At 35.6% G+C, this 13,382-nt stretch overlaps 1 protein-coding gene across 3 annotated transcripts in view; it reads right to left on the reverse strand.

Moving 5' to 3' along the window:
- Positions 1 to 258: 258 nt before the first annotated feature.
- PHC3 (polyhomeotic homolog 3) overlaps positions 259 to 13,382 on the reverse strand; it is a 44,854-nt gene continuing 31,730 nt past the window's right edge. For all 3 annotated transcript variants that reach the window (XM_026105701.2, XM_064516601.1, XM_026105698.2), the window contains one exon: positions 259 to 9,170. In XM_026105701.2, coding sequence (XP_025961486.2) covers positions 9,016 to 9,170 — 155 coding nt within the window. In that variant the 3' untranslated portion in view covers positions 259 to 9,015. The remainder of the gene's footprint in view (positions 9,171 to 13,382) is intronic.

Genomic DNA, 13,382 nt, shown 5'->3' on the forward strand with positions numbered 1-13,382 from the left:
CTGTCCTAAGCAGATGTATGTGAGCTTTGAAGACTAATACCACAGATTAAAGAAGGGGTTAAACTAGAATAGAACTAACTTACTTTGGGACCAGAAATACTTCAGACAAATGTACCTACCTTAATTTCAGAAGGGCCTAATTCAATAGGGCAAAAATATTTAGACTTCTAACAAAAATACCTTATTAATTTTCAAGTTCTTACAGTTTTATAAAGCTATTGCTTTAATTTATGGAAGACAAATGATACACAACCAAAATAGACAAATGGAAGTAGCATTTATTTCTGAAGCACTGAACTCACAATACAATGTCGTATTGAAATATAAACTATATAAGTAAATGATGCTGTAGGTTGGTTAATCATTCACTCAGACCCACAGGGAACAATGGTATCACAGAAGAATACTCAGTAAGAAAAATATGCAGATAACAAAAGGTGCAATTACAAGCAAGTTTAAGCAGCATAGTATAAGGTGCTTTGTTTCAGCATTTGTATAATCAGTTTATCCATTAACAGACAGATTAAAGAAATCTCACTTCTACAGATCATAACAAATGAGAATCTAAAATTCATTCACATGCTAGTTGGTAATAGGAAAGTGCTTTTTTTAAAAAAAATGGTTCACAAAGTGAAGATATTTTACATAGTTCACTGTGTGCTCTTCAACTGCAAAATTTAAATTATTTTGGGTTACCATTTACATTATTATATATCAATTATGGACATAGATCTAATTGCAGAATTTAATGCTATGTATGCTAAAATTTCTTATAAAAGAATATTCCAGTATCACTCCATGATAAGAATACACAATCACATATCTATATCTCATATATTAATTTTATATTTCTGCAATATATCAAATTCCAATTATTTTGATTTATTACTTCACCCCAAATAGTGCTTCTTTCATCCACAGTGTGTCATCAATTTCTTTGAGGTTTCAGTAACAATGTTTTAGGGATGTAACCAAAAGGAGATGAGCATTTTTAAAGCAGTAGAAAATGGTTTGGGGAATCTACTAAAAAGGCAATCAAAATGACAGTAAATTATCAATAACTGATTTTTAAAACTAGTGCAATAAGAGGAGGCAGTATTTAACAACATAGTTTGAAGTGTTTGGCACCACAAATTTCATCCTTTATGCTGAATAATGTATTTTGACAAACAAGTCTACATCCATGTAAAAAGTAGGAAAACATGTACAATGTTAACCTTGAAAAACAAGCTTAATCTATCAACCCCTGCTCTCAGTTTCTAATTGCTGCTGTTTAGTGCTTGAGATACTATAGAATAAGCCAAGTCTAAACACACTTTTGGACACAGCATTTCTTCAGGTTTTATATAAACTGGATACCCACTGAAATGGGGTTGACAAAATATTTACAAAACCTAATTCCATTTAAAAAACAGCAAATACCTCAAATATATTAATGCACCAGGCATTGGAGAAAGTCCTGAAGTAACTAACTGCTAAAGAGGCAGGTGAAAAAACCTAATTTGAAATTTATTTAACAACAGATCAAGGTTAAGTTATTCTCAAGAATATAGATTTTAGATGTTTGTTTCACGTGGTTAGTCTCATGTTTCAGATTCATTAACATATATGGAATGCAATTGTAAGAAGTTGAGTAAGACTGCTGATATATTAACCAATGTGATTCAGATTCTCAAACCATAATTCATTCTACACATTCCCATTTATCCTGAGGGTGCCAGAATTCCCCTAATTGCTGCAGTCCTTCTAAAGCCATTTTAAATTTTGACATCATATTTTTATATGGAAGCCACAACATGCAAGCAAAGCAAGTACTGAATGTACTGACATTACATTACATTCTTTCTCCCATACTCTTTGGGAAAAGGTGTCAAAAATATCAACTGTTAGGCTGCCATTACACCCACCAAGTAGATAAGAGTGGCACTACAGGTTTTCACTTAGCATCCAACTGTGGAGTCTTAGCCTGGTGACTATTTTAAAATATATAAATACTAGCTTTCTTTTTAAGCCCATTTTTATCCTTGACCTTTTATCTAGGAGGTACCTGATCCAGTTGTGAAGTGATCTGTATCCCGTTATCCTCCTAGTGGACAAAGTCTTTTCCTCTCTTTGTACATTATTCTCTTTCATCTGGTGATTCTGGGAAGTCGTAACACTGTTTGGTCTGGCAATACAGCCATACATCATTACTTTGTAGAACAGGATTACAGAGTCACTTCAGGACTTAAAGAGGAGAGAAACTATGTTATGAAGGTGGTAATATCTGAAATCGTAAGAACTGTGGACAACCACTGCTATATCTCCTCTTACATTGCTTCTTGTGCTGTGCAATGAATGGCCTTAAGCCTTTGAAATATTTTACAGTCTTCTAGCCACTGTTACCATGAACATCAAATAATCCTGTGAGAATTAAAGTGTTAACCCTTAATGATAAATTTCTGTACTCTTCTCATATCAGAATACCCCCCCCCAAAAAAAAACCAAGCTAATTTTAATGAGCTAGTCTATATGCTTTCAACTCTAAACAAAAGTATTTGGCACTCATTAATAAAACCCTTCATTTTCCTTATACCACCCTTCCTCTTTCCTGATCTGTATCAGTTCACTAAGTTTTTATCACAAAGAACACTGAGAAGGGAAGCTGCTCTCTAGAATCTTTCATTTTCATTTATTCTTTCAATTTCATTTCAATTATTCTTTCAACCATCTACTTTACAAAGAGCTGGCAGAGAACATCAACATCCTGGCTGCCCAACACAAGTCTTCACATGGGCTGACCTGATTTCACCCATAAAACAGATAGGCCTCATGAGTCAGTTATATTTGTGCTTCTAGCCTAGTCCCATCAGCAGTAAAGATACCCTGATGTAGTGCCTATTAAGAATGCTGTAATCCTTTCAACAATCCTATGTAGCAATACAGTGCTTTTTCTGCACTATTAAAATACTCCTTAAATGTTATGCATTGCACTTGCATGACATTTATGATCCTTATTCTATGAATATATAGTTGTGCTCAAATTACAGTTCTTTCCAGATGGAAAAATCTCTTCAGATCATCTTCTAGATCCTTACAGTACAATCACTTTGAGTAATTTAGCAGGAAGCTGAATATATGCTGGAAATTTGTTTAGAATTTGTAACTTGAAATTTGTTCATAACACTGATTGCCAGAATTGTGCTTTGGAAAAGCTGGATCAACAGCTACAACAATTAGGCTGCAAGTTTACTACACACCTTCAATTACAAGCATATTTTATATTCTCCCCTTTGAATTTTGTTTTTTCCTTCCACTTAGCTGTATGGTATCAGTAAATAATACGTACAACCTCCAAGTGAATGAGGACCTGTGTAAAAGCTACAATGTAGGTTACACAAACTTACACACAGCTTAGGATAAGGGCCTTGAATAAATGTGGAATTTCTAACCATGAAACCCAGAACACAAGTATTATGCAAACTGCTGTAGCCAACACAGGTGACACTCACAGTGCAAAAAGCACATTTAGAAATCTATAGGGAGGAGAAAATGGCACATTGTAGAGCTCTGCCTAAATTATCAAGGTGGTAAAAATGAACCAGCCTGACTTGCACGGATTAGGGTACATCTTCATTACACAGTTACCTTAAGTGAATGGCACGTCAGTACTTCAATCCAATTAACTGAGCATGGTTGTAAGTACTCCCACAGCAAAGGTTTCGTCACACTGCATGTGTCCTGACTGCTTCTGTAACCAATAAATGTGCCAGACTCCTAGTGAAGGATACAGACTGTCCATCAAGTTTTTAGACTGTATCAGGGACAGCTTTCTGATAAGAAATGGACATAGCAGACACTTATTTGTACCATCATTTCTTTTTAAGATCACTATTTTCAAAGCAATCCAGTGGATATAGTCATATAGGACCTTTGGAGTCTAACTGAATTCCAATGAATAAAGCCAAATTCATTTAAAATGAACTCAGTTTAGGCTTAGCTTAAATAAATTAAGCATTAAATGATTCTAAATTTCTTTTGCATACTTTGTCTTCACAATATTTCCTGTCTGACACTACAGCTCATTGTTCAAAAGTGACTTAAAAAGTAATTCACTATGAGCAATTAATAACACCTTACACAAATTATGCATTTATAGCTCTGTTTGCTCTATGCATCCCTATTCCATTCAGAATTCAACAGAAGCAGAATATTTAAAACAAAATATGTTAAGGTGTTAGTTTCTTTCCATCTCTAGCAGACTAATTTTGGTGTAAAGTTCAGTATCCTAACAAGACTGTCACAGAGTTATTATCTGCAGCCTCGATCAGTGAGAAAAAGTCTGGCTAGTGGGTGACAACTATATTTCTAAATACATGCTAACAGGAAATCTAAGTAATACTGGTAAGATAAACCTGCAAGCTTTTACATACATGCCTAATTTAAATTTTAAATAGTCCCAGTACTGTCAGGAGAACTACTCATGTTTTAAATTATGTAGGTTCCTAATTATTTGCAAGACTAGGACCCACAGCACAAGCTGCCAGTGAATTCTTTGACTGCCTATTCAATTGGTCAATGTATAGAAAATTTCTTAGGCTACTGAGCTGCAAGTTTCTGTATCAATACTGTGGTATTAAAATGATAGCAGGTATCTGACATAGGCCGCAGTTTTAACCAGTATGCCGGGCACTGACACACTATACCTAGCAAAGTCTCATTAACCTCAATTCAAACCATAGTTAAGAAAGTTTTATAGCTGAACGTTTTCTTATAGGTAAGATCAAGATGAAAAAGATTTGATCCAAGAGCTATTATAAACCTGCTCAAATACTTATTTCAATCCTGTTTCTTTTCTCTGTCTTATCTGCATTTATGATGGACTGATCTGTTCTATCCAACAGATGAGACTCCCACTTGTTTGTTAATTTGTCCAAAAAGAAATAATGGAAAAAAACCTGCTCTTACAGGAAAGAAATGGGGAAATACAGGCTTGCAGGATATAAGCCTTCTGTTTGAGATAGCTTATTGACACAAATAGAACAAAGGTTTTACCCTCCATCAAGAAATTCAGTTCTAAAAAAAGAAAAAAAAATGGATTGGTAGATAAAGACTGGATTTGCAATATAGTCTATTTAAAAGCACTTAAACACTCTGGTGAACTGAGGCAACCGACAGTTTAACTTGACAAGGTGGTGGTTATTTTATTCTATCTATAAGCAAGGGAATCTACAGACTTATCAAAGTGAGGCAATATCGGTTGGCTGGGAGAATCTGGCAGTTCATTGTCAGTGCTTGTTTTTGAACAAGAAGCAGCCCAGAGCTCCCAGAGAACTCTAGTCAACAGAGGTGGCCTCCTTCCCTCCCAGGACTATTCTCTTTATTCCTACTCCAAAGCAGGGTGGCTGAGTGATATGAGCCAGATTAAGTAGGGGAATTTGCATATACATTTTAAGCATTTGGGGACATTTCTTCAAAACACAAAACAGAAAAACTCTGATAACTATTATACCTGTTGAGACAAGCATAATAGTTACAACTGTACAGGAATAAATCTTGATAGTCACATTCAGCCCAGTACCCTGTGTGAGGGGGTTGCCCTGAGCTAATGCTGAGCTTATCTTAGTAAGGTAAGATGGAGATCAGTGAAGGTAGAGGGATTTATTTATTTTTTTTTTTTAAATAGAAAGGGAAAGAAAAAGCCACCCAACATATATCCTTTCTGAGCTAAGATCCCGTGGTGTCCTGTATTCCTTTCTACAGGAGCTGAAATGTTACTGTGAGATGTGGCACAAAGCAGCCTGAAGACACAATAAAAAACCCTGGGAAATACAGCTAATGAAAGGGATTTGTGATAGACCCAGCTAGTGGGAGTGTTAATGAAATTAATTAAAATCAGCCATACTTCCTCTTTTGGGGGACAGTCTAATTTAATTTGTGGGGAAAGCCATGGAAAATTCCTGTATGAGCCTGGAAAAATCTCACCGATTTGAACAGAAACGGAAGTAATTGATAGGCAATATGGTTCTGGAGGAATTTTACTCCAAGTATTGTATTGCTTTTTGAGTAAATTCAAAAGATCCTGAAATAGACCTTATTTGCACTTGAAAGTCTTCCAGCCTACTTTTATGTACGTGTGGTATTTTTTAAATTGATTTTATTGACACAGTTATACTAGCAAAAACCCTAGTACATGTGCATTTCTATCAATATAGGTTAGTATAGCTATGTCAAAGTTCCTTCTTAACGCCAAAACAGCTGAAGCAGAAAAACTTTTAATATGCATAAGGCCCACATTCTTAGTTGCTGTATTCATGAATATTTAAAGCATAACTCACTATTTGTGGCTCTCCAAAAACCATGGAAAATGTAGTGTACCAGAAGAACTAGAACAAACGTGCATTAATCAGGCCTGCTCTGAGCTGCTGGCATCTGTCAGTAATTAGTCTCACAGTCATATATAAACACTAGCTGTAGAAGTTCTCCTGAAAGCTAATATACCAAGATTAAAACAATCATGAAATTATCATGCATGTAACACCACTGTGATTAACTGCAGGTCTAGATAAGACTCACAACATAAGTCCACATTTTCAAATATGCCTTAAGCCATTATCAATTCACATTTAAATATACCTACTTTATACATCGCCAAAGAACAATATGATCAGAAAACAGATTAAAAATTAGCCAGTGATATTTCTGTATAAAAATAATAAAACTTTAAGACAAAAGCCAAAGGATAAATATCTAAGATATCTTTAGTCTTCTATTAGCTCATCAAAACAGAAGGTATCCTCTAAAACATATGTTACAGATATGCTACACAGTGTATCTTACAGAAATGCTACAAATGAGAACCTACTGTCTCCATTATTTGAATTATCTTTCAAATGAACACTGCCAAACAGTGAACCTTCAATTAAGTTTGTTTGACAACACTAACTGAAGATAGAAAAAAAAAATTAGAAAGTGCTCATCAAACTTCCCTCCAAAATAAACCCAGACATCAACGAATTCTTCTCAAGCCTCTGGTGCCATTCAGATTAGGCTCTCACCATATATTACCAGGTAACAGCAATGGGTAGTCCTAACCTGCAGCTTCAGTGGTTGATAAAAATATTAGTGACACTCCCTATTAATAAGCTCAAGCAGTTGCAGTTAAAAGCAGTGATTCTACTGTTGATCTCTGGAAGATATTGGTAGGAAGTCTGTTAACAGAAACAAAGTGATAGTCTATTAAAGGAAAATGAAGCACAGATTCTTCTGCAATCCGAACTTACTCTTTAAGGACATCACTACACACATCAATCTACCTGTGACAAACCTTCCTTTCAGCCAGTGTATGTGCATTGACTCCTTTTGATCTAGGCCAGCAGTTCTCAAACTTTATCTAAAGTTCCTCTTCTTTTCAGGAATAATTTAGGGGTCCCCCTGCATACTTCCCTATACAATCATATCTTATGCACTAATTTGCATAAAATACTTTTATTTGCAGACTCGCATACACATATTTAATTTAAATATACATAGCAACTATCAACACACATACACTTCTTGCCCTATACAAGAGCTTGGGAATTCAGGGCTGTACCTACAGGGAGCAGAGCTGCAAAAGGCAGGGAACAGAAGGTAAAGAATATATCCACACACATCCATACATAGGTGATGGGGAAGCAATGGCTGGGAAGGTGCTGCTGCCTCAGAGCCCAAGAAGCTTCTGAGGGTGTTGGTACCTTGGGGGACAAGTACCTTTTCTGCACAGAGAGAGAAAGAGGGTGAAGACAGATAGAGACACTGTCTACCCCCACCACAAAGAAGTACCTGGGTCCGCACTGTCCAAGTGAAAGCCTCCTGCCAGAGGCACAGAAGCAAGGCCCCTGGAGACTTCCCGCAGAGCTGCCTGGCTGTGGCACTCCTCCACCCACATAAGCTCCAGGCTCCCTCCACAGCAGTAGCAGTTTCCCTTTGGCTGAGCTTTGATGGGATCTCACCGAGCTCCTCATCATGCTCCTTCCTCTGACAACTGCAACCCCAGCTCACATTAGCCAGCAGAGAAGAGGTGCACTACAGTGACAGTTTGGAAAAAAATGGTATTAAAAAAGGTCTGGAAGAGGAAAAACACTGAACTGTGATAACCTTTCTGTCTCCAGTTCTTAGAGCTAGTCCCGGCTGTAATTTTCAACCCCTCACACCCAGGCATTTGGGAACCTGAACCCTAGGTGTTCTCACACCTTCTCAGGATCCACTCTGAACCCCCATTTGAGAACTGCTGGTCTAGTTTGACTAGCAGCATGCAAAGCTAGAAAACTAACAACTTAATGCCCTCTTAGTGCATAGCAGCATACAAAGAGTGAAGTAACATATGTGCTTCAGTTACCTCTGGCAAGAGTGTCATGCCATTGTATTTCAGTAGCCTGACAACAAGGATTTTCATGAGACTCCTGAATGGTCTACAGTATTCCCAGACTTAAAGAAAATACTACAGTGGCAGAGATGAGGATAAGCCTACACAAGAAAAAAAGGCTGCCAACCTATCCCTTCAAACAATTTGCTCAAGACTAAAAGAAACTCAGAGAGCACAACTAAATGCATAGCATTTTACTGTTATCAGTGCTTCCACAGGATCTGTGGACACTTTTGTTATTTCAGTCCAACAACTGCTGTATGTGTGGAAAAACTGTCTTTCAGAATACAGCAACATAATTTAAATGGTGTTTAGATTGGGGGTGCTAAACTTGTACAATAAGTACATGTTGGAGAATATTTAACTTACCACAGCATATTTCACTTCATGTTTTTCCATCAACTCCCACTTTAACTCAAAGTATTACTCAGGCTTTACCATGAACCTATTTATTGTGGGAAACTATGGAGAACTACATGATATAACCAGAGGAATATTTTTAAGTTTTTATGTGGGGAAAACTCCATACTTTTAAGAAAACATCACAGTAATACTCATGCCATGGTGAAGATGTTGGCATATTACTGTTGGTTCTGTCACAGAAAAATGTTTAAACCTTCATGTTTCCCCTAGGATTCTTTCAATGAATTGATACGTGCACAGATTTTCAACGCAGGTCCAAGCTTAATATTCATTGCACTCATAAGGTGATCCTCCTTCAACAAGAGGAGAGCTTGTCCATCAATTTCTTGTGCTCTAAATTCATCTGCAATATCTTGACAACCTGTAAGGCAACAGAAAGAAGATTTAGTAGGTTAGAAACATGCAGTGTTACACTATTCCCAGTGCTTGCACCTTTAGCTTGTAGAATCTATAATATATGCAAGAATTTAATAGTATGATGGGAACTGCGGAGATAATCTGAAAGCCATCTTCACTACAGCCTCTAATAACACTGTAACTGTAGGAGAATTACTCACTGGAAATTTCAAGTCCTCATGTAAACAACTTTCTCATTTCATTAAAAGGAACAATTGCCATGACTTCAAAATTGGAAGAGACTGGCAAAATACCACAGAAACAGCAATCAAGTAAAAGTATCATTCATCTGGCTTCTTTTCAGCAATAAAAAATTGTGCATATTATGCATATGTGCATTGTTAGGTACAATTCAAAGAGAAAATTGACTTACCCACAATTTCCAAAAGCTGTTCATTCCATCCACATATTACCAACCCATACATCGGGTCAGATGCATAGAATTTTGAGTTTGGGGGTTCAGCAGAACTGTCTCATTAAGGCTGTATCAGTTATGAGTGAATATTTCACATACAGCAATAGCTCACTTGACAAATGCAACTTCAGACTGGTTGGATTTTTTTTTAAATGAGAAATTTTGCTGAACACTAAAATTCTTGAAAAAACATGGCCTCAGATCACTGAGGCTTACAATGTAAGAAAGGAGGAAACTGCACAGGACAGTCTGACTGTCCCAAGTTACTGAAGTCTCATTCCACTGAAGAACACCGAGGGAAGCAAAAGGGCCCTTGAGAGATGTTCTGTTGACCAGAAACAGTCAGTTATGCTTAGCTGTATGGCAGCTCTGTTATATGGACAAATATCTTTAACAATGCAGGTAAGAGCATTCATTATCAGTTGTTTATTTGCAGCTTCTTTAGCTTCATAGACACGTTTCCTGTTTTTAATAGATTTGTGTTCTCAACCCACTGGTCTCTCCTTCTATCTTAACGACTTTCAGGCACATTTTCATTTGTGCTCCACCTTCCATTCCTGCTTTTAATTATTCCTCATTTGGGCTTATTTTCTTGACTTTGTATTTTTGTCTTTCCCCTTTTCTAAAAGTACAATAATACAGAGCTATTAAAACATGGTGAAGAACTCTTTTTCCACCTAGGGTGAAATCAACTGACTAATTCAATGTCCTCTTGAGAGCTCAGTTTTAAATTCCACAAACAATAGATAGCATCCAATTTCCTGATGGATTTACAAATGTGTAAAAGACAAGTAGAAAAAAATGTGTAAAAGACAAATAGAAAGGAAATGTGGAGGGAATACTGACATCCAAATCTTAACTCATTTGGAATTACTACTATGTAGTGACAGTAACATTCAAGATTAGAAAAGGCTAGCACTTTACAAGGAATAAATCACAACTTTTTCTTAATGGTTTGTTAAACAGACCTGGTGCAACAATTAGATGTTTCTTTATTAAATAGAGGATAGGGGAAGATTAAAAGATAATGGAGTAATAATTTGAAAAAAGAGAAGTCTTGTGCAATTTTATGGTACCTCTGGTTTTATGTTAAACCTCTGTAGTTTAGGCTATACTCAATAAGCTATATCCCCAAAAGTAAAAGTTATTGTGCAGTAATTTTTAAATCAATAAGGACTATTTGGTATAGCATTTAGCACAATGCAACTTTAATACCTGATAAATGCCCAGTTCTTGGGCATTATTTACTATAACAAGAAATAAGAATGGTATCATTTGGAAAAAAAATCCATTTGTTACAAACCATATTTATACCGCCACTAAAACATCACAGAAACATTAAACTGTTTTAGTGCTTGCATGTATTCTGTAACATTTACTTTTAGTATCTCTGGTACAGTGATGCATTAGTGTAGTCCAACTACAAACTATAACACAATAAATATTAGGACATTCTTCAGGAGCCTAGTCTTATCACAGAACACCTGCAATGGTACTGCCAATTCTGACTGCAGTATCTTCACTTTGTAGCCAATAACACACACACAAAAAAGTCTTAGATAACTGGCTCCTGTAGAAATAACCAGCCTTAATACCATCAGAAACGTTCTTACTTATGTTGATATAAAATAAGACCGATATAAAATAAGACCGATATAAAATAAGACCGATATAAAATAAGACCGATATAAAATAAGACCGATATAAAATAAGACCGATATAAAATAAGACCGATATAAAATAAGACCGATATAAAATAAGACCGATATAAAATAAGACCGATATAAAATAAGACCGATATAAAATTCCACAAGTATATTACTAAGTATTTCTGTGAAAGGTATCACTATACGTCCAGCTTGAGATCTGACCATGGCAACTGTCACACCGCTGCATTTACAAAGGATCAAACAGATCAAGAGATTTTTTTACATTTAAAACCAAAAGCAGTCCTATTAAAATATATTACTGGTTGGAGGTGGTTTTGGTTTTTTTTTTTGGGGGGGGGGGGGAAGATGTTAAAACAAGACTGGCTATGTGAAGCATTCTGATGCAACTTTTGCAAAAACAAAAAGCAAACAAAAAACAGCAAACAAGCCTTTCAGAGTCATTTTGGAAAAGCAAAAGATGGAAACTGAATGTGTTTCACATCCCTCATCTGAGCACATTCGGGTACTCTGAAATGCTTTCGCAATTAGTTGTTGTGCAATAACTTGGCAAAAAAGAAGGGGGGTGTTGAAGAGCATTAATTTTGCAACTGATGAAAGAAAGGAGGAACAGCTTTGTTTTTCCTGGTCTGTGCGGACTGCATCAAACACATTTTACATACATATTTTACAAACAGCATGACAAAAATAAGTTATCTTCCTTATTGCTTGTATTATTCAACTTCGACAGCATATGAAAAAATATTTTTCCAAGTGTGGTTTGAGAATATATTGAACATAAGAAAAGCCCCAATTATCCTAAAATATGAACACAGCAATGTAACAGTTTAAATTCTGGCATGTTGTAGATATAATTTAAATATTGATTTTTTGTAATATCTGAGAAACTAGGCCTTAATGTGGAATGGAATGAGTGATTGTAATAAATGTGCACTGAATACAGAAAAATATAAAGTCTGCTTAAATTCAGAGATCAACTTGTTCATAGAATAAATATGAAAAACAGATCCAGCAGCTGGTGAAATACTCAGTAAGTAATGGTTTCTAAACAGAAACCACATTTAAAGAATAATATTCTTGTTTTCATACTGGCAAATGAATCAGCAAGAAATATGCTTTAAAAAGGCGTATTTCTATTTGTGTTTCTATGGTACTTTAAGGTTTCTAGGACAGGAATTATCTTTTATTCTTTTACAGAATCTAGAATCAGGGAGTTATTGAGTTAACTACAGCCTCAAATCTATGAAAGTAATCTAAACAGCAGTAATCTAATCATATTTGAGTAATGCAGTTCAGATACAGAAACTTGAAAGAGCAGATCTTAAACCTAAGGAGCTTTGTTTAACAGACATCACTGAAAGTTTACAGAAGTCAATAAAGTAGCTTAACTGCAATTTATAAATCATCAGAAGAAAGGTCCTTCAAGGATGACTTTTGTTGACTTAAGGCACCCCTAACTCAATTCCTTGTCTTACCTACTCTATAAAAGATTAATTGGCAGAAACATGCATATGACTTGGCAGTGAAGATATATTCTTACAGGATTTTATCTTAATGGGATATATAGAAAAATGGTTTATCATTGCTATAAATTCCAGAAAAAGTAGAAAATCAGTAACAAGCTTAACCTGAGTCACATGTGAGTGATATAGGTAAGCAAGGAAAATTCTTGTATGACTGCTATTATGGAGACCTGCCTGTCACCTGTAGAGATTACAGTATCTGATCAGATAGAATGGCATCCTCAGGAAAGGGGAGGAAAGTGAATTTTAAAGCTTATGAAAGTTAGGAAACGACAGACAAATAAGTGTCAAATAATCTGAAGATTACATAAAGATAACTATGAACACTGAGCTAAAGGTATATAAATAAGGAGAAGCAAGATTTTTTTTGAGAACAGACTGAGATATTACATTTCCTATGTCTTCATGAGTATTCAGAGGCTATATGCAGAAGTTTTCTGTATTTCAGGTAGTGTGCAAAGCTATACAAATGAAAGTTTAGCTTTATAGAAGAAATTGGCTTATTCATTATAAATGTCATTTCTATCATGAAAGGTCTTTCAAATTTTTCAATTCCATAAAGGGAATGAACT

The sequence above is a fragment of the Dromaius novaehollandiae genome, chromosome 9 (assembly GCF_036370855.1).
Source record: "Dromaius novaehollandiae isolate bDroNov1 chromosome 9, bDroNov1.hap1, whole genome shotgun sequence".
In the NCBI taxonomy this organism is placed as follows: Eukaryota; Metazoa; Chordata; class Aves; order Casuariiformes; family Dromaiidae; genus Dromaius; species Dromaius novaehollandiae.